Consider the following 25,982-nt stretch of genomic DNA (forward strand, 5'->3'; position numbering starts at 1 on the left):
GCACTGGTAATTGATTCCTATGCAATTCCACTTCTCCAAAGGGTGGATGTGAATGGTTTTTTAATTTGTGACAATACTGAACTGAATTCTATGCTTGGGTTGTAAACATTAGGCCTAATAAATATATTTGTATACTTACTGTCAGAATGCAATTATGTGAATTCATTATAGCCCTCAACCACTCTCACCCTTCTTGAAGTTAAGCTTCGACTGCTCTGCTACCTAAACGTGATTGGGTTTTGGCTATTCACCATAATATTGCAGCATCTCAAAATCCTCCGACGAGGCCTGATTTTGGAAATCCGTCTCATCAATGTATGGCTTTGGGTATTTACCTGGTCTAGGAGAGGGCACATTGAATGTTCCATATCCCCCAGTGTGGGTAACTAGGACGACAAGTATTTCACTTGGTTCAATCGCCTATTTAAAATAGAATTAGTCCCACTTGAGAATAATCTTACTTAAGGACTCTGTCAGACCTTGAACACATGCCGTTCATTTCATGCATTAATGCCAGGTAAGGTCCTGATATTTTACTGTCATTTCTTTTACTCTGTGCAAACCACCATTGCAGTGCCCGAACACATGCAGAGGCAAACTGTGACCCACCCCGGGTGGCAGCCAGCCAGACCATGCTCTGTGGTGAGACTAGGCCATAGAGTGCAGGAAGGAGAAGGAGTTGGTCTAGGAATCAGATATAAGATATGGTACAAAAAATGCAAATGCTCAGTCTACGTAATGCAATAAGTGACTAAACAACTGCTTGTGTACTTTGGCATGTGGCAATTCACGGGTGAGCTAATGCCAGCTTTTTTTTTTCTCTAGAAATGAGCTGCGTACAGGCGTTCCTTCTGCAATCTGCCTTTTTAGAAGAGCATGACAGCCTTGTTAAATCTGTAAGTACTTTTTCATTCACAATTCAAAATTTTGCAAATAATGCTTAGAAAAACCTGTACCTTCATATGTAAACCCTCCAATTCAGTCAGGTTGTAGTTGATCACTGCCATACATTTCAACCATTCTTTTCATCACGTGGTGTGACCCAACCCCTTAATTGGCCTCATTCTGACAAACCGATTCTCCAAACTGCTTCATGTCCTTAAGGAAACTTACATATTGACAATTGCCCCCTACTTTAAGGTTGTGCCATTTCCCCCTACCACACATTGACCTAATGTGGCTTTTACTCTCTCCCACCATATACACAAATTCCACACTTCATTGGATGTATGTACTCCTGGCCACATCGCATGCCCCTCTGAACTTTAATTACTGGTCTTGCTCTGTGTACACACGTAGTTCTAGACCACTCACACCCTACCCGAGACTAAGCTTTGACAGTTCTGCTACCTCACCTTGATTGGGTTTGTCTAACCTTTACCTTTCCTGTTCGGTATAACAGGGTAGTATCCCAAAAGCCTCCCAGGGCTTTTTATTTTTTAATATTTAAAATCCTAACTGGGTGAAATCCTATCTGGCTAGTCCTTTTTGAACCCCCTCCATTGCCCAGAGTGGAGATTGCCTGGAACACCTGAGTATTAAACGACTATCCCTTGGACTTTGTTGTGCAAGGAAGTGGCCATCTTTGGCCACTGGATGCCTGTGTTTCAGCACTAGGGTCTGTATTCAACTGACTGGGATATGCAGATGTATGCCTGGCGATGGTGCGGATGCATTCCTTCATGAAAGCCTTGCAGAATGCATGGGTAATCTCCCATTTGCTAACCACTCATGTGAATGAATCTTGAGGTTGGTTGGGTACTGTATACGCTCGCTGTCTCTTGAGGGCGGTGGAAGCAGACCCCTTTCCACTAACCTGGAGTACAGCAGGAACTCTATGCCTGCATTTCAGAAAGTCCTGTTGCCCAACTGAGTGCAGCACTGCACCATCATCATTTGATGCTCCGAATACTCTGTTAAAGCGCTGCTGCTCCAGACAACCAGAAGGAACTCCCTGGGTGTGACTTTCTCCTGATCGGGTGGGAACAACTGGCTCATAGCTCAAAGGCGCTCTCTGGAGCTTCTGGCCGTGCCTATATTGCTGGAGACAGAAGCATATGCCCCTTAACTGCCATAAATGTGCCAAACCAACTAGACCATCATTCCAGCACACCAGGCAAGTGCTCCGGTTCCATCATTCCTGTCTGGGAAGCTCCCAGGGCATGTGCTGGATCTCATGCAAACCCACTGCATAGTCCTTCTGTGGCAGGTTCCTCTCCAATTGGACGTCAACCTTTTCTCTCAATATTTCTTGGTCTACAAGCCGACCCCATCCTCCAAAGTTGTATCCTCTGTCAGAGGACTACCTAGGAACCCTACATCGACCTCTGCAGCTGACTTGCCTTTCCGCTCTTCCGGCTACAACCCTTGACCTGGCAAGCACCAAGTCTTTAAAAATGGTTTTTCCCAGGTCATTGGGTCACTCCTGCACTAGTGTAGTCACTGCAACCCTTGGTTGCTGAACATGCACTGCAAACCATCAACCACCTGCTACAAAACTGCTTCTATTGCCAGGGCGATGGTCTCCTGATTTCTGGTGCTGCTGGCGTCTTTTCATTGTCTTGTTTCTTAATTTTAGACTAATCACCAAAGGTTGTGTTTGGGGTTCACACCACCAGAACTCTGGGTATAGAATTGCTCCTTGGACACACAAGCTAACTTTCACACAAACTGCTCCTACTTGGACTATGAGTCTACCATGGTGTCTCAAACTTGCTTGGCTAGGCAAGCAAACTTTGTACATATTGGTTACTGTGTTTTCTTCTCTACTAGGAACATCGCTCCATTGCCTGTTTCATCCCCACTCACTTGTTTTTATGCTTCCTAACCTTATTCTTCCCCCTCTGGTTGTAAAGTGCTGTTGCTTCCGGAAGCTAGGTCCGCGCTAAGTAATACCCTAATAGGAAGGAAAGGCAACTCCCCATACGTTGCACTGCAATTGGTGGCCTTAATCTTGTGTTGGGTTTATATGCCCTTCCTGACTTGGAGTGCCGGGTCTTGCCAGCTTTAGTTAATAACTGTATGTAAATTGTGTTGCTTACAATAACAAGGGGACCTTTGACAAACACGTATGGTTTGCTGCAAATTGCCTTGCCTGTGTGCCTTACAGTGCTACATGAGAAGCCACGCCAACTAAATGTACAAGGTGTAGAATTGGGTCAATGAGATGGCAATGAAAATCCAAGATAAAGGACAGTAACGGTATGGAGTTGGTACATATAGGAGATTAATGTACAGGAGATGCAGGAGGACGTGGATCAGAGTAAGACGGGCTAGTAGGAGTTACCACCCATGCACTTCAAAACTGCCCCAAATAGCAACTTCATTTGAAGGGACAGTGTTGGGGGCGAATTCCCTTTTTAGGAATTCTCCAGACTCACTTTGTGGCTTCATAAAGTTTCATTGTGTTTTTTTGTGGTCCAAGATGTTTTTAGTGCCGTTCTCCTGTTGCTGCAACCCTTTTTGTTATGTTATGTCTTAATAGCATATATGGTAAAAGGCAATCATGTTGGTCACAGGGTGTTGGCACCCTAAATGTTTTGTTTTGGCTTCACCAGGAGGACTGTCATTTTTCAGTATTGGTAGTACAGTGCACCAGTGTGGTAGCCAATAGGGCACACATGTCTACTGGTAATTTTAGTTTTGGGGCATCCCTGTGAGAGACTGGCTTAAAATGGCAGACTGATGTGGATTCACCCTGTGCCTGTCTGCACCATCTAGAGTGGTTTAAACTGGTATAGCCTGTTTCTGCCCCAGACGTGAACAGCCTGCTTAATGGTTGGGTGGACCAGTGTATTTGGAAGTTTTTATGGGCAGCTTGACGGTTGACTACCAAAACCTCTCTGCAAGGTGTTTACAGGGTGGGTTTAGGCCAGACCCGATGTAGAGATCGATTTCTAGAATCTGGCCTGGTGGATAGATTTTAGGCGGCCACCCTGGTTGAGGACGGGGAACGCCTGATGGGTTAGCCAAAACCCAATCAAGGTAAACCTAGAGAGCAGTGAAGGCTATTCTCAGGAGTGAGGTCAGTGGTCTACAATGAGTCCACACAGTGAAGCACATTTCAATTGAAACTGGAATGTATCAAAATACAGGTATTTATTATTGGCCTCCTTTACACACAGTAGCAGGTGATATTATCGCACAATACCCAATAACAAACCTATACATTCACCATATATTCTTAAAATGCATATTCAATTATATCGTCACAGGCGGCATGTAAAGTGATGCAGTAAAGATGGCACTAAGTAACTTAACGTCAGTAGTCAAACCCCTAAGAGGAATGGGGCCTTATGCCAAAAAGTCACCAGAATGAGTAAGCTCTAATTTACTTGTGCTGATGAGTTCAAAAGATTTTCAACAAGGTTACTATGTAAGAATCTTTCAGATGATCCTACCTGGGTTAGACTTCTAAAAGGCAGTGGATTGGAATGGCAGTTCTCAATGTTCTATGGAGGACAGGGGGTGAAAAATGCTTTTTTTGTTATCCCCATAATATATTCCCTGAGTGGTTCGACCTGGGGTCGTTCGAGGTTAGATTGCCCACCATTGTTTCCGGTGAGGGGTGCCCAGGAGCTGCGGGTGCAAGAATTTGTCCTGTCCAGATGCAAGATGCAACCCATGTTGAAGCATTGCAAGATACACCAATGCAGTCCTTCAGGTTACTTCAGAGGCTGGAAGTAGAGTTCCAGTGACATCCACTGCACACAAACCGCAGGCATCATTCAATTCGTAGTTGAAGTTTCTCTAGGACAGGATCCCTTGATGCTGGGATGCTGAAATTCAGACTGAGGCGACTTGTACCACAAACTAGTGACCACCAAAACTCCAGGTGTGGTCACGTCACAGCAACGGTTCTAGTGAGATGGCCCACAACCACCGGGTGGTCCAGGGACACTTCTAAGGCTCAGGCCTGCTGGATCCTCAAACATGTCCAGACTGGTTGGTTGCACCAGTCCAAGGGGTTTAAGCACCTCACAGGCAGTCGCAGATCAGGTAGTCCAACAGGTTTCCACCGGGCCAAATGCAGGAAGGGTTGCCAGGCCTCTTCAAGGGGTCATCTTTGGATCTTCAGTTGTCCATCTATAGAGGATTCTTGGCTCCAAAACTGATGGCTGCAGGAGTTCTTTTATCCAAAATCTAGCTTGGGAGCAACTGCTAGCTCACCAATGGTAATGATCTGGGCCATTCGAACAGCCATTTGTCCAATCCTGGACAAGTATTGGTTTTGCTCCAGCCCTACATCTAGACTTGCTGGCACCATGGATGTGGAGTGGGACAAGACAGTCAGGCCACGCAGGCATCACAAGCCAGCGAAAGCAACAGCTTTACGGGCAAGTTCATGACTGTGTATGGCATTTCCTGATCTGGAAGGCAGGAAATGCCAAACTACAATATGGCCAAAAAACAAACGAAAATCTCATGGTACAGCCGTTTAGTAGCCATACGTGGTAAACGCAGAAAACGCACAAATAGATCTGCTTCCACCAGCATGTCTTTAGACATGCATATGTATGTATGTATGTATGTATGTATGTATGTATGTATGTATGTAATAAAAAAATCCGATGTGTAAATAGCATTTTAAGATGCTGTGTGCAATGTTAATTTATAAAAATGTATAAAATGAAAGGGAAACTAGAACTATCAATCAGTTTACCCATAATGAGCAAAAGGGAAGGGAAGCTGAAGGCTTTACTTCCTACAAAAAGTCAGAACAGGTTTAAAATACAGCAAAAAGATTGGGGCTCAATTGAAACTGTGGAAAGTTGCCAAGAAATCATTCCTAATGCCCACAGCGCATTTGTGATAGTGCAGAGCTTATCAATGTATCTGATTCTTACCTGAATTACTGGAGGAATGCTGTGAAAGTGGTTTGCTGCTCTTGTGATCCTGGTTTGGCTACATTGGCTGGTCTCAATTTCTTTGACTTTCTCCTAAATGCTGGAAATCTAGCCTCCTTTGTCCCCAGTCCTCCATCCTTGCTGCTGGTACTGGCTGTCTCATTTAGGCCAGTTTCCTGGCAGTTGCTGTGCTGCCTTGCATCAACCCATTCAATCTCCCTTTCCTGGATGAGCTGCGAGACATGGCTGTTCTGGTCCATCTTGGGTCATAGTCGGCTGCTCAAATGTGTTGCCCCCCCATGACTGTTTCTTGGTTTCCCCCCTCAAGCTAATCTGATTCCCTTGGTCAGGTTACTCCATCTTCTTGGTGCCTTGCATCACAGCTGCCGCTTCTGCCTAGAGGATCTTCTCCTTGGAATTTGCAAAGCTGAATGTGTAGTACCACTTCAGTATGGATCTGAGTGGGTGACTGACAAGAGGCAGAGTTTGTGGGTGGGATGGACAGTTCATGGGTACATTTGTAGACTGATGTTTTAAATGGGGAGCAATTTTGTATAGACACTGGCGTGCTGCAGGAAGGAGTTGGACAAAGGGGTGGTGTGGCATGGTATGAACACTATTTTTATTCAACAATATAAAAAAGGCAGTACTCTCCCCATTCTAAAGGGTATTCCCTACCGAAGTAACACTCAGTGGTTGTCCAAAATACAATGTCCTGTCCTCTGTCCAAAACTACCCAACTCTAGCCCTACCCCGTACATTCAAAATAACATGAACACCATGAGAATGGCTCTCCTCAGCTAGTTGAATGGTATCCACCTTAGTGATTTAGTTTAAGACTAAGGGCTTGTGCTCCACAAAGATGAAGAATACATGAGGCTGACCTCCCTCCTCTTGATCAAATGGAGCAGTCTATTGACAATGTCTTTGGCAACTGTTGCCCTAGTGTCTGAATCAACAACGCTGTCCTGGGAGACCCGAGGAAATGGCTTCCTTGTCCTGGTACACTTGACTTTTGGTGATCATATTTCTTTTTCTAATTAAGCTTTGTGCTTTCTCCAGAGTTAATTGAAGGGTTCTTGCTTTGCTTACTGTTACAATAAGTATTGTTGTAAGGGAGATTACTCCCAAGTCTTTAGCTATCTTTGCCAGAGTTACTAAGGCGAGTAAGATTGCTCCCAATGCAGCTTCACAACAATTACTGAGATGGAGATCCTTCTTGATGCTTTTGTTATCCTACTCGCCCCTCAAAAGCCCTTACTGGGTCTACCGTGGTTCCTGTTTAACACTTTTTCCTGGGACCCCGTTGTTGGTTCTTCCTGGGATGTTTGGGCTGCTCTTCTGCATTCGCCACTCTTGCCTCGTTTCGCTCTATAAAACATCGGGTTTACAGGGCTTCCAGTTCAGCGGTACTGGCATTCAGGGCCCACCTCACTGAGGTCACGCCACCATTTAAACCAGCTACTCACTTCTGTATTGGTCGAGCCTCCTTCCATCTCCTGAGGCTTCCTCCGACCTTCCAGCCACGTCCTCTCGACCAAGGACTTGCCTCTCATTCAGTGTCTTAGTTGCTGGGTTTGAACTTCCCAGGCAGGGGCGTCTTCACGCTGGCTCCTCTGGTTTCCCTGGTTCACTTTTTTTATTTATATGGTCGATAGCTGGTTTCACACCAGCAAAATGTTGTAATACTCATCTGTATCAATGATGCACTCTTTAAGCTTCCTGAGGGCCACCTCTTCTCAGTACTTCAGATATTGCATGAAAGAGCATTTTGTATAACTGTGTTCTTCACAGTATTTCCAGAAGAGAATTTCCTTTTATATGAAGAAAAGGAATGTCCCAATAACGTAAGCCAGGAAGATAGCTCATGGGCAACTTGGAAGCAAGACAAACTGGTCCCCGGTATTAAGCACATTATGTAAGAACAATGATAAATTATGAACCTAGTGATACTGTCGGAGGCCTTTCTTGCAGATCTTGGGGATTTTGAGGACTCAAAGTTGGAGAAGTAGGGAGTTCCTCCATGGAACAGGACTCTCCATCCCATGATGGAAGTCCCCCACCCCTCCCTTTCAGGTCCTCTTGCACCTTACCACCCGTAGGGGGAATATCTGGCAGCAGCCTCACTTCCCTAGCCTCACAGGGAATGGATCCCCGTGGGAAGAGGTGGTGATCCCACAATTCATCACCACCCATACTTCATTGTGGTGGTTGAAGATGGTCTGAGGTCAGCGCTGTCTAAAACCATGTAGGCAACTGCAGGCTTGGCAGATTGAGCTGCACACGCGCATGCTTTCATCAAAATGTCATCAAACCGAATGTGTACCACTGGATATGAGAATTGTGGTGGTGGTCAGATTTTTCTTTTTTGAAAATCTAACCTGTCCTGAGCCTTCCAGCACTACGGCTGGACTCCCTGGGATTTATTTCTCCTGCGTTCTTCTTGGCTCACTGGACTTGAATTTCCTATAGCAGCATCCTCACCTTATGTGGTGTTACCAGGGACTCCTAGAGTCACTTTTGCAATGCTGCCTGGATCACTGGTGAGACCATAAACTTACCAGGCAGGAGTAGACCTCTCCTTTTGTGACGTGTGCATTACTGTTTGCAGCACAAGACCTCTTTCATGAAGTGCTGTGGCAACACTGTCCTCTCTACTTTGTTTGAAGTAAAGTTTTACTACTGCCCTTGCATCCTCTGAAAAGGCTGGTGAGTCGTTACATTTTGATTGTTTTTAATACATTGTCCTGGGGTGCTTTTGCAGTCGTGATAATGCACTAAAGGGACCCATATACATTCAATTATGAAATGGCCCGACCGCCAGTTCTGTTTTAGATGGCCTGTCCATGGGCCGAGTGCTCCCTTTCTACCTGCACCTTAGCGGACTCCTTGTAGGAATCCCTCAAAGGAGGTTTTTAGAGTGTGCGTTACTGGGCATATTGGGATGCTGGCTCTCTACTATTGCACAGCTAGCACCAGTATGAATGTTGCAGAAAGACCTTATTGGAGGGCTGGTGTGCCCCAGCTAATGTTCTGGATATAAGCAGATCAGCTAGACCAGGAACCATCTCTACCAGATCCACAGGAGTTTGAGGGATGCCAGGAGTTGGCTCAGCCAATACTCCCTCATTGCACACCATGTCTTTCTACGGAGAGCGAAGACCTCTGAAAGGTGCCACCCTCCCTTACACTCACATAGCAGTCAGGATATGTGACTGCTTACAATGTACCTTGAGCAGTCACATATCCTGCTCAAGGTACATTGCCTATATTTAGTAGTAGGAGTGTGCATCTTTGCAATTGTTCTGCCAGGCTCAGAACCAGCTGTTCATAGTTACAAGGACTTCGGCTGACCAAACAGCTGGAACTCTTTATGGGTGTCCCCAAAGCTCTGCTGGGGCTCTCTTGCTACTGTGCTTCCCTCGACTAGCAGGCAAACCTGCAGGAAGACAGTCTTCCAGCCGTTGAGTTGCAAGTGCCGCCTGATTCCATCCAGGGTCAATGCAAGGAGTGCAGCTGTGAAGATTGCCACAAGTTTCTCCATCATGGAACCAGATCTGGATGCCCCCCTTTTGAAGTCTCTAGATGAACCTAAAGATGACCAGCAGTGAATTCCCTCAAATCAGCAACCGGATGACTCTGCACAGTGACCAACTGTGGCTTGTCTTCCCCAGCGATTGAATGTTCTATTTAATGCGCTCTGGGGCCCTGCAATCCATCTCAAACTGCCCCCTCCCTTTGATTTGCGTTGCATGTACAGTGCTCCTTACGTAAGTGGTATCTGGGGTTGTTCCAGATCGGTGTTGCCTGGGTGAATACTTCTCTGGGTCATCCTTGTGAACTAATAGTCTAAATGCCAGTTATTCTGTATTGCATGAATTTCGAATGTTCATGTGATATGTCGAATGTTCATGTGATATGTTTGCTAAAAGAAGCCCATAAGTGCCATTGATGGATATATGGATTCATGTACTACGGATACATATACTAAGCAGCTTAGAATCCAAGCCTTGCTGAAGAAAAATGGGTATTACAATCCCCTTTCACTAACTGATCACTGGACATGGTGAAATTCTGTATCAAACTAGACCTGCGTCGATCCAAGCATATACATTTATTCTGCAATAACCCGTACAAAACCTAATTTGGATGATTCAAAATGCTGCTTTTTTTGGTGGTGGGTTTTCAGAGCGAATGAAGCAAAGTGGTGTTAAGTGAAGTTTTCCAGCCCATTCTTGTTGCTGTGGTGTCTTAATTGTTAGAAACTAGCATTTCTTCCAGGGTTGCATAAAGCACTCTTTTAATAGGAAAATGCTTTTTAATGCTTCCTTCACCCTTTTAGTGACCGGTTCTATTGGATTCTCATCGTTTAGTGTTGGGCAAAAGCTTTGATTGTGGGCAGGCATGGGACATTCAGATGCCTACGTGGTAATGGAAACTTGCAAATGTCCCCAGAGGGTAACATTTACACACTGGGTTACACATTGATAGGGTCGAGATTAACATCTTTTTCCCCTTTTAGGATGATGCAGCGAAGGTGAAAAGTTCCCCTGGCTTCAGTGCTGCTACTGATGCTGCACTCTTGGAGAAAGCCATAAAAACTAAAGGTATTACCTTTTTTTGTTTTTTTATTTATTGAAGCTTTGTGCTCTGCTGCTTGCAACCCATTGAGCGTTTATTACATTCAAATGTTAAGATTACAAACTTGTTAATCATACTGAAGGTTGGTATTTACTATGTGCATAGTGTAATAAAAAACCTACAACTACAAACGTAAACCCACAAAGCATAGCAACCCTTGCAAGGTTTCTTCCCTCCGCTCTTTTGGATACATTCAACCACTTTTCAAAAGAACTAGTGGATGTTCAGGCACCTCCCAAGTCTAGATGCACCAAATTCAAACCATCTGCACCATGGTGCATGGCAGAGCTTGCTGCCAACAAAGTCTCAGATCCCTTGAAATGCATTGGTGCAAGAACTGCAGTTGGAGGATCTTTCAACCCTCCAATCCCTGCGCACCTAGTGCAGACATGATCTTTTCTGCCATTGAGGCAGCCTCTAACGGAAGGAAAGCCTTATTTGAAATATTCAAGCATTGCACCAAGTCCACACTTGTCCCTGAGGTGCCTGCTTCACAAGAGAAATGTGATGGAGTCAATACCTTCATTATCAAAATAGATGAGGTCAGAGGTCTTGATGCCTCAAAACCAGATGGAGCCCAGCTGTCCATTCCTTGAGCTCTGTCCTCCAGGACTGACTTCACCTTCCTCTGTCCTAAAGAGCGCTCAGTCACTTGCTTTCCTTACACCTACCGCTTACTCAGACTACTTCCTCCCAGCCTCCCTCGTTAAAATCACGGGCCTTGTGCTCAAAGCGAATGCCTCATTAATGTTCATTCACATATGCGTGGTGGACAGGTCTTGCACAATCCATTCTCGAACCCTTGCTTGACCCAGAGGGCCTAGCAAACTAAGAGGCATCCCTAGCCTCTCATTGATCATGTAGGACATCTGTGCAAAAGAAAAGGAGACACACAATGTTGAATTTAAAAATCAAAATGCGAGTTGCAGCCTGCACACGGACTTGGAAAGATACTTCCAGGGAAATGTGCGATGTTAGCAGCCCATCTACAGCAAGAGTATATGTCCAGTAAATTGCAAGGCACAAAAATAAAGCTCTTTGCTTATATTGGAATCCAGCAACCTTTTTGAGTATAGTATGTTTTGTTTTCAAAAAGTACATTTTATAGGAAAGTGGAAAAAAACGAATTGGGCCCTGCCTTGTGTATATTTTCCAATAGAGGACCGGGAATTGGCTTTAAAGAAACCTACAGAGATATTAAAGATATAAATATTAACAGAAGTTTGATTGAAAAGATATTATAATGTTGCTGTTTAAAGTGACAATTGAAATGGTGAAAATTAATGTATAAAGTGTGCTTTTGTGAATGAAATGACCCATGCATGAACATGCAAATTGTATTCCTCCGCCCCACCCCCAGATACAGCAACCCTGCGAAGGAAAGAAGGATGTCATGCTTTCCCATGAGAAAATTATGAACCCTGAAATTGAATCTCAGCCATACTTTTTATGACTCCTATTGGTGCCTCGTACCCAGACCCTGGGTCTGGGCATTAAATACCAATGCGCGCCATTTACAACTTCCATCTATCTCGGAGCTTAGGCTAAAACACCATAAAAATGAATTTGCTCTTGGGAGTAGTCTCCTTAAGTAATCACATTTCCCCAACAGCCAGGAGAAGAATCTGCATGTTTGAGACTGGATGTCTAGCACAAGGGACTGGTACAACTCATGGGGTCCCAGACTGAGCTCTAAGGAACTGATACCAGATGTTCTATTACCGGGCAGAGGAGCTGGAGATGGCCTTTAATATTTTGTAAAGTTAAAAAAATAAAACTCTATTGAATTTGACATATGGAAACACATGTATAATTTTTTTTTTTTAAATGTTCAGGTTGATTGTAGAACAGTTTTTACATGCATTTCATTTATAAAGTTATTAAATGTGGATTGTGTTCATGAGGCAACTGCACATGCCAGTCAAATCCTTGCTTTCATGACGGTGAGCTGGTTACTCTGAGATTGGAATTTAATTTTTGTGAATTGTTGTGTAAAAGTATCATAAAATGTCCAACACACCCACCATGTTAGGCAAGAATTGATGTAGTAACACTGTGAGACTACACAACACTTGGTATTGGTATAGGGCTGTACTACACAAGTTGGTAAATTGAGCAGCCAGATCCATCTCAAGATGGGTAAATGTGAGCTGTAGCAATGGAATTCGCAAATGCAAGTAGCCAAGTAATACTTAGGTTTTAGTAACATCCTTTTTTTAAAAAAAAAAATAAGAATTCTTTTAAAAGGACAATGTGTAACAATCAAGCTTTAAAATACTTTTCCAGAATCAGCATAAGTTACTCTTGAGATGCTTTTTACATACTTCCTACACCCATGCACAAGGACAGTAATGGCATTTATATAACACTAGTACATTTGCAGATTCTGAGGTTTCAGAAAAGAAAGGTTAAAGGAAGGGAAAAGGTTAAACAGGTTCTCAGGACATGCGAGTATAGTTAAATCTTCCAATGAAGTCTAGACAAATTCTTTCCCAGCAATAAGTCTAAAAACAAGTTCTCATCTCTGAGGGACAGAATATTTCAGTCAATGGACTAGAAGAGCCTGCATAGCCAGGACAGCCAAAGTCAATTGGAGCACAGTCTATGGAGCTGAGGCACTTCATAGTTAATAGAAATCTTGCACAAAGAGTATTGTAGAATGACTTGTAGGGTCACAACCTGTTACACTTGTGGAAAGAAGAGTTGAAATCGACTTAACACAATTAGCCACTGCAAGTCTCAACTGAGAAGAGTAAAGCTAAAGACACTGAGGTAAGAACCCCAAGTCTGAACAGTACCTCTGGTTTGAAGAAGATGTTTAGCTGGATTCTGTCCTGCTGCAGCGATGCAGTTCCTGAGCTTCAGTTGTGGGGACAAGATGGAGGACGTCTGAAGGACTCCTGCGGCAGCAATTTGGAGGTCGCGGCAGCTACAGGCTCTTTTCAGATCAGCAGCACTTCATGGTTTCAGCGTATGGTAAACGGCACCACCTCCTCGGATCTTGGATACCAGTTGGGCTTCCTTCACTCCCTTGAGTGCTGAACTCTGGTGAGGGGACTTTGGCTCTGGTCATCCTGCTTCTGGAGGGTCCTTGGGAGACTCCTGGAGCTTCTGGCTGGATGGTAGACGTTGCTCTTGACTACAGATTTCTCGACACATGGCCCTTTGGTCCTGCAGCAGCAAAGAAGTACAGCCAGTCAGGGGATGATGGTCCAGTGGAGTTTGTCTTGGGGTTAGTTGGGCCCCCTAACCCAAGGGAAGAAGTTGTCCCTTCCAGAGCTTCTTGTCTATCAGAAAAAGCTGTTTCAGCACAGTAGCAGGTCTCACCGGCAATTCAAAGGTCTAGGAGGATGCAGCAAGCTTAGTTCATGGTTTCTTCATCCGGTGTTTTTCCCAGTGGTCGACTCTACCTCTAGTCCCAAAACCCTCTAATTTTTAAGCAGGTTTCTTCCAATCATGCACAGCCTAGGCTGTCACTCAAACAGCAGCCAGACGCAGGTTTCAGGACTGAAGCCTGCCAAAGGCTAAACGAACAAAGGGCTCAAACCTGGCTTGGCGTGCAGAGTAAAACCCAAGAAAGACCTCACAAACAGAAAATGATGAGGAAAAAAGGTCTGGCCCATTTTGACAAAAATGGTCACCCATGGGTTCTATACTGCAGATGAGGGTTCAGCCTGCGGTAGAAAACCACAATTGTAGGAACATAAAACCACTGCTGCCAGCCATTTAAAGTAGTGAGGGTAACATTAAAAAAGGTTACATGAGAAGGTAGGGTAAGGGGCTACAAACCAACCCCCCCCCCCCCAGCACTCCACATAAGATGGTGTGTATTGGACCTACAAAGAGAAAAGGTAAGTAAATTTCTACTAAGTAGATGCCTATCTGTCAGACTCCAACACATAATCCAAATCACACGAGTGAGAAAAAGGTCTCACTCACTTCAGGGTTAAAATTTAAAAGTCGTAAAGTCAAGCAAAAGAGCTGGGGGTCTCGAAGGTTGAAGGGAATCGGCACAGAATTGAATTCTCCCTAACGCATGTCGTGCTCCGATGAGAATCCCATAAGGAGATTCACCTGAGCGCACTCTGATGTACCGATTAGTAACATGATCACGTGAGTAATGTTTCAGAAAATAACAATCGTCGAAAGCTCCAATTTGACATTGCAGTGAATGGGAACTAGGTGTATAAAGCACTCGTATTACTGCCATCTTCATTAATTTGCCCAATGATTACACAGGGGGTGGCTTTGTCACTTTGGAATACTGTCTAATCACATACTGACCAATTTTAATTAAAGAAAGTAGACCACCTCTAAATGGAAGCGTTACTAATCTATGAAAAGCCCAAGCCCATGGATTCTGGGGGCTCACTGACTGAAGGTGAAACCGACAGGAAAATTGAATAGATTTGCCTTCCATTGGACCCATTTTGATTCAGTAGAGGTGCAGAGAGGCCTACATGGAATTACCAGCCTTCTTCAGTTGAAGAGACAGACCTGCCCCAATACAGAAAGGGGGAGACCAGGCTGTGGAGGGAAGGTGACATCTTGCTGACTGATGCCCAGTGTTGAGAAAGATTTTATTTTTGCACCTTTCCCTCCATAGTTTCCTCTGGGACTCCAAGCTTTCTTGAACCCTGTCCTGACGTTTGGAGATCCTTCTGCTTTATTTCCCTTGCCTGTTTTGCTCATTCTAATGGGGAAACTGACTAGTCCCTAAAACTGTCGGTACTGTCACGCTTTCGGAATTCTTGTAATTTTATAATTGCTCACATCAACTTGCATTGAAGTTCAGTAAGGTGACTTTGGAACCTTAACTTTTTACCTAAAGGCTTTTTGATTACTTTGATGATGTGCCGGCTAGTGGCAGCTGTGATTTGTATAATTTATGTGATATTTCTGTTGTGCACTTTTGTATTTACTGCGGGTGTGGAAATAAGGGTACCACACATGTGACCCAGTCAGTTGAATCTAAAGAGCCCATCTGTATGGCCCGACATCTGCCAGAAAGGTAGGCTTTGAACCATTTTAGGACTGTCCTAAGAGGCCCGTCGGTCATCGAGGAGGTTGAGTGTTAATTGATCTTTCAAAGGCAGCTAGGAGGCACAAGTACCCTGTATTTGATTCACAACGCATCAAGCTCCACCTTGATGGTGCTGCAGTTGGGGGTGGACGCTGGCCTGGTAATTGAAGAGGATAAGCTGGAGATTTTGGAAGTAGTTGTGTTGCTACAACAGAGGACTTCTAAATCAAACCCTTTACTCCCCTGCATAACTTCTTCATGATGGGCCAAGACCTTGATGTCTCGCATAGGTGAGGGAGACATCCTTACCAAACATCCGGCCAAGCAACTGGCCCCCCTCAAGGCAGGCCACCTCATTACAGGCTCCCACACATTTGGCTGTGTCCCTCCTAATCCATGCAATCAAGAGAAGTAGTGTGACAGAGCTGTAAAACCTGGTTCTCTTCTACCAACCTATCCTAGGGCCAACGGCCTAAACATGTTGCCAGAATAAAACTGGGACAGTGTCCCTGAGACATGTAACTTACAGTGGTGATTTACAAAGTGAAAACACAGGAGCATACACATTGGAGACAAGTTCTGCACTGGAAACCCTTACAAACTGCCCACAGCTCCAACACAGTTGAGTGAGAGGGTAAAAGGGTCTCGCACAAAGTTAAAAAAAACCTATACAGATGGGGTTGCTTTGAAACCCATGGAAGGAAATTGTGCAAAAAGTCTGAGCCCCTTCATATCTGATTCCGAGAATCCTCTCACTGCTGGAACTGCCGGAGATCTAGTAATTCCCTTGAGCCAAGTGATCTACATCAATTCCTAAACTACCTGCAATGAATGTGTTGCAAAATACCTGTGCATAATTGCAGTAGTGGATCCATGCTCTTTGCTGCTTTCCTCCCAGACACTTCATAGCAAGCTTTTTTTGCTTTGGTTCAACTCCTGCCCTGACTTTTTGGAGGCAAGTAAAACCTGCTTTACTTCCCTTGTCCTTTTGCTCATTGTTATGGGGAAACTGATCAATCCATAGGACTATCAGTTTGTGAATTTCTTGTATTGTTACATCTGCAAACTTCACCCTAAGGTGAGTGAGGTTAGGATGCTTTGTATTTTTATAGCTTTACCTTTTTATTGCATTTTGGTTACATTTACAACGTGTCCAGGCTGGGCCTGTGGCAGTGGATGTTTTTCTACAGTGTCTATTCTATTTCTCACTTGTGCAACTTTGCGTTTAACCCAAATGGCTATTAAGTCTGGCTAGCACTCTAAAATGGCCATGCTACGAGATTGCCTGTCCTTTGTCTATATTTTTCTTCGGCCTTCTTCCATCCCCCTCTGGTCTGGAATTCCCAATATGGTTAGCAAGTTCCTGGGGAAACACGCTTTCCTGTGCATTAAGGCGGTTTGTGTATGAACCCAGATGTGGGGATTAAGGACTGTCTGGCCCAGTGCGCACCCAGGAGCCTGAATGTCTGTTGCAGAGCAGATGTGGCCAGTGGCTATTTAAAATTGGATTGCAACTGCCTGTTTGGTGCAGACCCTTGCCATTGGTTGACCTAGGTGAGCTCCCAGTCCAGCTTTAATATAAAAGGAGGACTCTGGAGTTTAGCCCTCGAAGTGCTGCCCGCTGACGACCCCTGAAACTGAAGCCCTGCTCCTTTGTCTGCTTTCAAGAAGGCCTTAGTCAGTGCTTTAACACTTGGACTGGTGGGAATAACCATCTGGACCCCTGTTCAGGGATCCATGCCTTCTGAGTCTTCGGAAGTGTCGCTGGACCAACTATTGGATGAAACTGCTCTCTGCTGGGCTACTTTGTTGCTGCTGCCACCACCGTTCTGAGTGCATCCTGGGCACTTGGAGGATCTTCAGCCTACACTACTTTTGCATTTTCAGCTGCCTTGCATCAAAGGAAGCCTGCAGCACCTTCTCCTAAAAGATCGCCTGATAATGTGACTCCCGTTGCAATTTATCTTCACTCCCTGGAAATGTCCTGAGGTTGACGGCTACACAGGTCTTCATCTTTTCTTCATAAGGGTGTTCGGCTGGAAGGTGCCAGGCACCAGGATTAACAGAACTGCCCGAAACTAAATCCCATGCCAAAGTGTGACCCCAGCACGGGCAGCCTCCAGACCTCATCGACCAGACCAAGCATAGAATCCAGAGCCGCAGCAGTGGTCTCTGGAGCCACCCGAGTCACCTTAGGAAGTTCATACGGGTAACTTTCCCCCTTGATCTATAGGGCTACATGGGCCCAAGTCCTGTCCTGATCTTTTCTGGCTTTGGTTGGTTGTAACCTGGTCAAGGATACCTTTCGAGGCCTATCCTAGTGTATGGGGATAGAACTTTGCTCGTCTTTGTGGAACATTGAACAATGCCAGTGGTTTAGACTCCAACACATTGTAAACCTTCCTGAAATCTTTGGAACTGATAGCGTTGCGGCACACAACCCTAAACCATCTTGGGGCTGGAATCACTATGTTCTAGGGAATTGTTTGTGTTTGAGTGTTCCTACTGCTTTCATCTCAATACTAGCAAAGTTTATCACTGGTTTTGAATCTTATGCCTTTATATTCTAATGGTGAATGCATGTGTTTTTATAGTGAGTGTGAAAATATGTGCCCAGAGCTTTTATTACCTTGGTGTGTATTTTAAAGGACTAATAAATCATTGTGCATTTATGTACTTGCCTGTCTATTGTGTTGCTCTGTGACTTATTGTAGCCCTAGGCCACACTCTCACCCCTCCTGAGTCTAGGCCTTGCTGCTCTACTACCTTCTTTGATGAGGTTTGGTTAGACTTTAGTGTCATTACTATTCACTATCCTAGGTTGGCCTCACAAACAACCCTGGGGTGGTTTTTGGAAATCCATCTTAACAGGTACTACTCCTGGCCCGCCGTAATGTTCCCATGACCACCACCTATTCATTAAATCTGTAACTGCAGTGCTTGATCCTTAAGTGATCAGCAGCAAACCGTAATCCTTCACTGCTCCCATCTAATCTGTTCTACAACTGTATTAGTGAAAGATATGTTATCCAAACCATTCTTTCCGAGCAGTACCCATGCTCAAACCCATGCATTTTAATAGGCAGCTTAGGTCATTCTTGTGGGTTATTAATCACACACCAGCCTTATGTCTCGCTATCTGTAACCTCTGCGTCTTCCGTAGGCAGCATCCATTTGTTGAGAACCTACATGCTTCGTTATGTGTAGTAAATTGGTCTGTTTTTGAATGGCAACACACTCTCTCCTCTGGACTGCTGAGCCATTAATGGAGCCCTTGATTGTGATTGACTGCTACCTGCACACAGCAAGAGGGAGTGTTTTGAAGCCTTCCGGACACCATTCCAACGACCACTTGCATCAAGCCATGGCTACCATCACAACTTGACACACAATCCATGTGAAAGGAATCTGGGAATCCAAAGGTTAATTGTGTAATGTGCAAATATAAAAATGTGATGTTATTGCAACATCTGCCACACCTTTCAACTACATCTCTAGTGGGGTGCTAGTCCAGTCGGAGCATCCGTTCATGATGTTCATTCTGATTGTGCATGATTGTGCCCGTATAATCAATTTAAAGATACAAACACTAAACACAATAACAAGTGATGGAGACGGCCACCTGTGTACTGTTATTGTAAAGCACGTACCATCACCAACTAGGGCATCAACTGAAAGGGCAGTGGAAAGAAAAGTAGGCAGGGAAAAATGTTTTAACCACCCGCTGAACAGCAAATGATCACTGATACTACAGAGTGGAAGAGGGCAAAGTGTTCCACAGCAGAGCTGCGGTGATTGAGAGTGCCCCACCCCCTCATGCAGATGTGCTTGAAACGAGGGACAGAAATGCAACGGACAGCGGCAGAGACTAGGGATCGGGAGGGGGATGTAAGACTTCAATTCTGACTGCAGATACTCCTAGCCTATCCTGCTGAAGGCCTGGTGGACCATGCAGACAGAGTGCCTTAAACTTAACACATTTGGACCCGGGAAGCCAGTGCAGGGAGATGACAATAGTGCAGGAGGCTGAGCGCCCCAAAGACCAATCTGTCTGCAGAGTTTTGCGAAATCTGAACGCATTGAAGATGGGTGTGTGGGCAGGATGAGGGAGTTACAATAGTCCAAAGAGCTTTAAAGTGAGAGAAGAGACCTATGGGTCAGAGGTGGGATGGAAGAGTAAGAACGTTATGCAGAATAGTTTAAACTGAACTGATTGACAGATGGGCTCACCTAGGACAGCAATGGACCGGGATGCCGGTAAATTGACACCCAGATCGTTCACTACAGCTGAAAAGCGGCAGCAGGGTGCAAAGTCCATCGGGCCAAAGCAGTTTATCACGGCAAAGAGTCCTGAGAAGTACCAACCACAAAGAGCTCCTTATCACCATTAAGACAGAGCCAGTTGCTACGCATCCAAGTGTGAATAGCAGGGACACTGTATCGACTCCGCTGAGCGGTGGAGAGAGGGGCCAGAGGTGAACCAAGTTTTGGGTGTCATCCGCGTAGGAGTAACACCAAAACCCAAGAGTAAATTTGTTTATGTACTCCCAGGAGAAGCGCCATTTGCTTAATTGACTGCATTTCCCTTTTCCACACACATGGAGCACACTGCTGCACTGTAAAGTACAACACAACCAACATGGTTCGACTATTTAAAAAAGAAATATCCTTATCTAATTGTCCACTTCACCATCTTGAGATCCCCATGAAAGGGTAGAGTTAAACGAGCACTTATGTTAACCTGTTTTGTTTTGCGATTTTGAAGTTGGGCAGCAGTTGTTCAATATAGCAGAGATTGTAAAATGTTCAGACAGTAGTTTCATGGCCAGACTGACACAAGATGGAGTTGAGAGCGGCGGAGGGAGGTGGGAGGGGCGTGATACCCGTCAGTTGCCAAACCTTGGAAGGATGGAGACATGCAACGCTTCACCTCTCATGAAACTGACCACAGGAAGCATTGTAGCTTTTATTTGCTCTAGACTAACCTGTTATGCTTAATGTAGATGTGTAGAGAAACGAGCAGTCCTTTAGACAATAGTAAATGTTGAGCAGTAAAATGCAAACCCTTTCTTTGTACTATGAAACCAATTGTCTTTGCTTACCTGATCTCCAACACTGGGCAATGACCAAGACATGTAGTTCATGTGCACTTGCTAATATAGATTTATGAGTGACTCATAGGGACTCGTAGGTTCTCATTGCTGCCTTAACAATGAGAGATCCTGTTTCTTTATTTTCCAAGCTACTGTACAGTACGTGTCAGTCACCAGAAAGTACAAGCAGAATATTTACTCCATAAATGAGCATTTTAGAACCTTTCTGAAAGGGAGAATGCCAGTAAACTATGGATATCCAAAAATGTACCATCTGTTGTCCTGCCCCCCTTTTGATCCTATAAAATATGCCTCTCGTGTCCATGGTTTTTCATTCAGGGTGGGGTCGATAATTTGTAGCATGGTGGGGTGGGGGAGTGGGGAATATTGTAATTTAGCATTTACCATACTGGGAATTCATGAACTGCTTCTACGGTTGTAGACATGTACAGATTTTGCACAGCAAAAAACATCAGATCTTTGTCTTGGCCTTGTTTAAATTCCATTTGACAATATTTCCTCTACATTGTATCTCTGCCCCACCCTCCCTCCCCAGGCAAGCTTTGATAGAAAAGCAAATGTTTGGAATGGCTTGGTTTTTGTTGCTTTTAAATAAAAATGATATTACTGAGACTTTACAAAATGTAAAGTTTGGCTTGCCTAATTATTTTTGTATCCCCTAATCGATCATTGAATCTTGTACTTTCATGCACTACATAATATGTAAGTACATAAGTCCTTGCTCGATTCCAGTGGACTTTCTGTGTACCGAAATCTGCAGCAATGAAATGGTGCACTCTTTTCGCTGTTTCATGCTTGGGGGGGGGGTCTTCTATTTGTTTCACTGTTTTTATACAAGCTATTGTGATCCTTTGACCATTATACATTGCGGGATCCCATAAACAACGCTTAGCACTGGAGACATCTGAAAATGCTCCCCAATGCTTAGCTATTCATGACTTTTCTTTAATGGCTCTCCATTTCAAAACCATTTTATTTATTCTCGATCATCCTGTAGGTGTTGATGAAAAAAGTATCACAGAAGTCTTGACTAAGCGGAATAATGAAGAACGCCAGCAGATAAAGGCAGCCTACCAACAGGCAACAGGCAAGGTGAATGACTATCAATTTGTGGACTGACGTTACTGTTACTTGGATGTGATTGAATTGTATAGGGCAGGACATAAAATTACCCTAGCCATCGTTGAGTTGTACTCTTGAGTAAGAAATTGTGTGCTGTATATTTGAGGAATTCAGGGAGTCATCTCACTTCATGCCTAGCTAGTGAGCTTGCAATTTTATTTTATTCCTGGTAGTGTAACAGACTGTACCATTCCGCTCATACACACAAGTAATCCTAGATGTTGCTCAACAGTGCAACATTCCAGCCCCTTACCAAAAAATCGGGTAACCCACATTAGAGCTGACCTTCTTGAAAATATTTAACAAAATATAGGGTCTACAATCTGCACTACAGTTTAAGGTAGCTCAGAAGGAGGCCACAGTTCTGTGTGCCAGTGGAAACCTTTAGCTTAAGTTCTATTCAGGTTCCTGAAACCCTGTGCACAAACCTAATTCTGATGAGTAGAATGGAATTATATTAATAGATGCAAGACAATGATTTCAATAGTAAAAAGCTAACCAGCGGTAGAAAACGCCTCTTGTTTACCCAATAATCATGTGAACGTATGCGTGTACATTGTGGTATAAAGACCATGCAGCCGGGGATTGGTTTGGGCTTTCTGTACGGTTACATCTGAGTGATCAACCCACTTAGGTAGTGCGTTGTGACCAGATGAATAACTTGTATGGATGTAGAGTGAACACAGTGGGAGGCACACCGTAAACTGTAGACTTCCATTTCTGTAGCTACTGGACATTTGCTCATGTGTTCCAGTGTGCCTGTGAGCATCATAAAATGCCACTAAATAACTTTACGGCAAGGACAAAATGGTATAATTTTTGACAGTTTAAACATCTTCACCTCTTAGGCCAGCGGTGCACAACTGCTTTCGCTGGAGGGACGAATTTACCACACAAGCCCCATACACTGGGCCAAACTATCCAAGGGAATGACTGGGTGGTTGGAGTATCAATGTGTGATTTTGAGTTTAAAAAATAAAATCTCAATCTTTATTATGTTTTTACTGTAACAATTGATGCATAGCCTTTTAATGGCATTACCATTTTATTTGTATAATGGGACTGATCATGTCTAAGTGAAACTGCATGAATCACAACGTAAACATAAAAACTGGACCACAAAGGCTTCAGACACCTGACATAACGGGCCTAGTGCTTGACTATCATTGGGCCAGGCAACACTTCAAAAAACTCATGTAAATTGGATGACCATAATGTTTTGAAGGGCCATATTCGGCCCACAGGCCACATGTTCTACACCACTGCCTTAGGCCATTGATTTACCATCATAGAAAGTCTTTGGTATACCTTCAGTGAAGAGGAGCACAAAGGCCTTGCAGTAGGCAAAGCTTTCAAGATGTTTTTCTTCTTGAAATGAGGGCCTCATTCTCCACCCTCACTCAGTAGGTTCTGCAGAAACTTCTGCAAGACTGGGCAGCAAATCCCATGTGACCTCTAGGGAAAGCCGCAGGAATGTACACCTCCCCAGTGCAAAATCGAACTGCAAGCGAACCCACCACTGCTAGAGACATCTAGCATTCCAAGAGGGAATGTCATGGCTCACTTGAATAAAGCCGAGCAATGGGGATTGTGAAGTACCCCGGGACATTGGGAACTTTGCTTATCAGGAGAGGACCTGGACTTTTGGTCTTTAGATCAATGGTTCTCCTCAATAACATTTTTTTGATTTTGGATAAAGCTCTGCTTAAACCCCATGCTCCGAGTGTTCCCAATCATGCCCTTTATATTTGGCTGATTTGCGTTCCAGGCCTGCTGACTACCAGTGGATAGGATACTGACCGGGTGACTGTGGTGGAGGGAGACTTGCTTCTCTGTTGTCCAGTGGGTTTGCTATTTTTGTGACTTTTGTGATAAGGTGTCGCATTCATATGCATGCTGAGAACTTAGATTCCAGTTGCTTTATTTGTCCCACTCTTAACTGCCAGAATGAGACTTAAACTCCAAAGAGCAGTAAGATGGCAAATGTTTGGGCCTAAACAATGATAACCCTACACTGGCGAGTCGCCATGGATCTCGCTCAGGATCTTACCTGAATGAGACCCATGCTACACTTCTGTCTGGCAAAGACGACATTGCCTTCATTTCACTTAGGCATTCACACTGAGGCACAATCCCAAAATGACTCTTTACTGAGAGGAACCTTTGGATGAGATCCTTCGAAAATTAAAACTTTCTTGATTTCAAATTTGACTCTTTAGAGAAACTAGTCTGTGCTGGAGAACTATAATCCTCTACATTGACCTGTTTGTGGAATCTGACAATTTTTATCTTTGTCAGCCCAATTTGTGAAGGGATGGGGGGGGGGACACTTAACGCAGTCCTAGTCTGTTTTGCCATTACAATTAATGCACATCATATTGCCATAACGGATGTCTGCTCTGACAGTGCAAACTTCCTGATGTCCTCTGGAATAAGATGAACAAAGTTGAGACAGTTGATTATTCGCTATTGCAGCCCACCTCCAGAACCGCTAGGAGTGGGGGAATCATAAAGCCAAGGGCCAAGTTCCGTTCGCTAGTTTCTATTAAATGAAGATGTAAAGACCTATATTCCATCCACATTTCTACCGTGATGCAGTGTAACTTTGCTTAAACTGTGTTTATTTAAATTTATTTAATTTTTTTAAATGGAGTCTTTCATTTAGAGTTTCAAATCATCCTGTCTCTGAACTGATGTGTTCTTAAACTCCTTTCAGCCCCTTGAGGACGCACTGAAGAAGGCCCTTTCCGGCCACTATGAGGAGGTTGTATTGGCTTTGCTGAAACCACCAGCTCTGTTTGATGCCTGTGAACTGAAGCAAGCAACTAAGGTAGGCAAAACACCAGTCTTGTGTATCCTCATAGATTCAGTTTACTTTATTTTGCATCATTCATGGGCCCCTATGGTGCCTTCTGGAGTAGTCTTGGCTTGGCCTGCATTTTACCAGCAGGTGAAATATATTTCTGTGCAGCAGAGTAGAAATGTCACCTACTTGGGCAGAAGCTTTGAAATGGGGATGGGGGGAGGTGGTTGGGTGGGACTGGGGTGCTGTATTTTCTCTGGGTGGTTTGTTTAAATATGATCCCAACAAAGCCTTCAAAAGTTAATTTTATGCACACACCTTGATTTGTTACTCTGGAATTTACCCCGAAGAAATGTTTGGACCATTTGAGAATCTTGTGTATGTTTTGGCTCTCTAAAATTTCTATTTCTAATGAACATGTCCTAGAAAATAGGCACACACCACTTGTCAACACCACAAAGGTCTTATGATCCATCCTAATTGAAATGGCTGTAACATTTTATTTTGCAACCTGTCCTTTGGCCATGTTGTCCTTTGCCTTCTTCCTGCCCTCTCTAGTCTGGGAAAGCCCTTACCCGGACAAAGCCTTGGCTTTCCTAGGTGAAATGGCTGTGTTGACTGGAGGTGGGGTTGGCACTGTCTGGGCCCAGTACATATACTTTCCAAAATCAGTTGCTGGGCAGATGTGAAGGTTGGAGGCTGTCAATGATTGGGCAGCCCTGCCCGTTTGGTGCAGATGCTTTCCATTGGTAGTCTAAGAGGCAACCCAAGCTCAAATGTATGAGAATTTTGCCGCCTTTCACATTGTTGGAGCCAAGGCGCCTTACAATGGGTGCAGCTGACTCACCTCCAAAGGACATCTCTGCCAACTAGCATTTCCTCAGCAAAGTCCTGGTGAAGCCTTGCTCCTTTGCTGATTTCCTGAACACTTTGTCCCGGTCCCTGCTTTAGGATCCTTCCCTTGGATTCCTGGGGAAGTGTCCCAGGACAATCCTGAGGACTGATTAGCTCCCACTGCTTCAGTGACAGTGTAATTGTGTGCGACAAGAACCAGTTGCTGCTGTCCAGAACAAAGCATGGCCTTGTAGGACCAGCCTCTTTGCCTCAGCCACAAATTTCTCCTTCCACTTGAGCACAGATCTTCAGTGCAGTCTGCTTTAATGTCCTGGGGATTGTTGAAGTTTTCATCTCATTGTGCCCGAGTCATCCAGCTGTCCAGTGACGGGAACCATGGACTGGCCACAGCAAGTGACCACTAAATCTGCATCTCTTGCACCTTTTTCAGTAGGACCTTTTTCATTGAAGTGGGACCAGAGATTTAAGGAACACTAAGGGTGGTTCTAAGCAGAATCTGAGAAAGAGGGCCGACGTTGCATGGCTGTTCTCTGCTAACTCAGCTGGTCTAGGGTTAAACGGGCATAAGTTATTAACCC

General features: G+C 44.4%; 1 protein-coding gene across 1 annotated transcript in view; it reads left to right on the top strand.

The window, feature by feature from the left end:
• LOC138510292 (annexin A1-like) overlaps positions 1-25,982 on the top strand; it is a 109,931-nt gene that overhangs the window by 15,427 nt on the left and 68,522 nt on the right. Inside the window, exons 2-5 of the mRNA XM_069625823.1 lie at positions 826-896; positions 10,369-10,453; positions 21,622-21,716; positions 24,463-24,576. Of these exons, the coding sequence (XP_069481924.1) occupies positions 828-896; positions 10,369-10,453; positions 21,622-21,716; positions 24,463-24,576 (363 nt within the window). The 5' untranslated portion in view covers positions 826-827. The remainder of the gene's footprint in view (positions 1-825; positions 897-10,368; positions 10,454-21,621; positions 21,717-24,462; positions 24,577-25,982) is intronic.

This window comes from Ambystoma mexicanum, chromosome 6p, assembly GCF_040938575.1.
Source record: "Ambystoma mexicanum isolate Mex_15411 chromosome 6p, UKY_AmexF1_1, whole genome shotgun sequence".
In the NCBI taxonomy this organism is placed as follows: Eukaryota; Metazoa; Chordata; class Amphibia; order Caudata; family Ambystomatidae; genus Ambystoma; species Ambystoma mexicanum.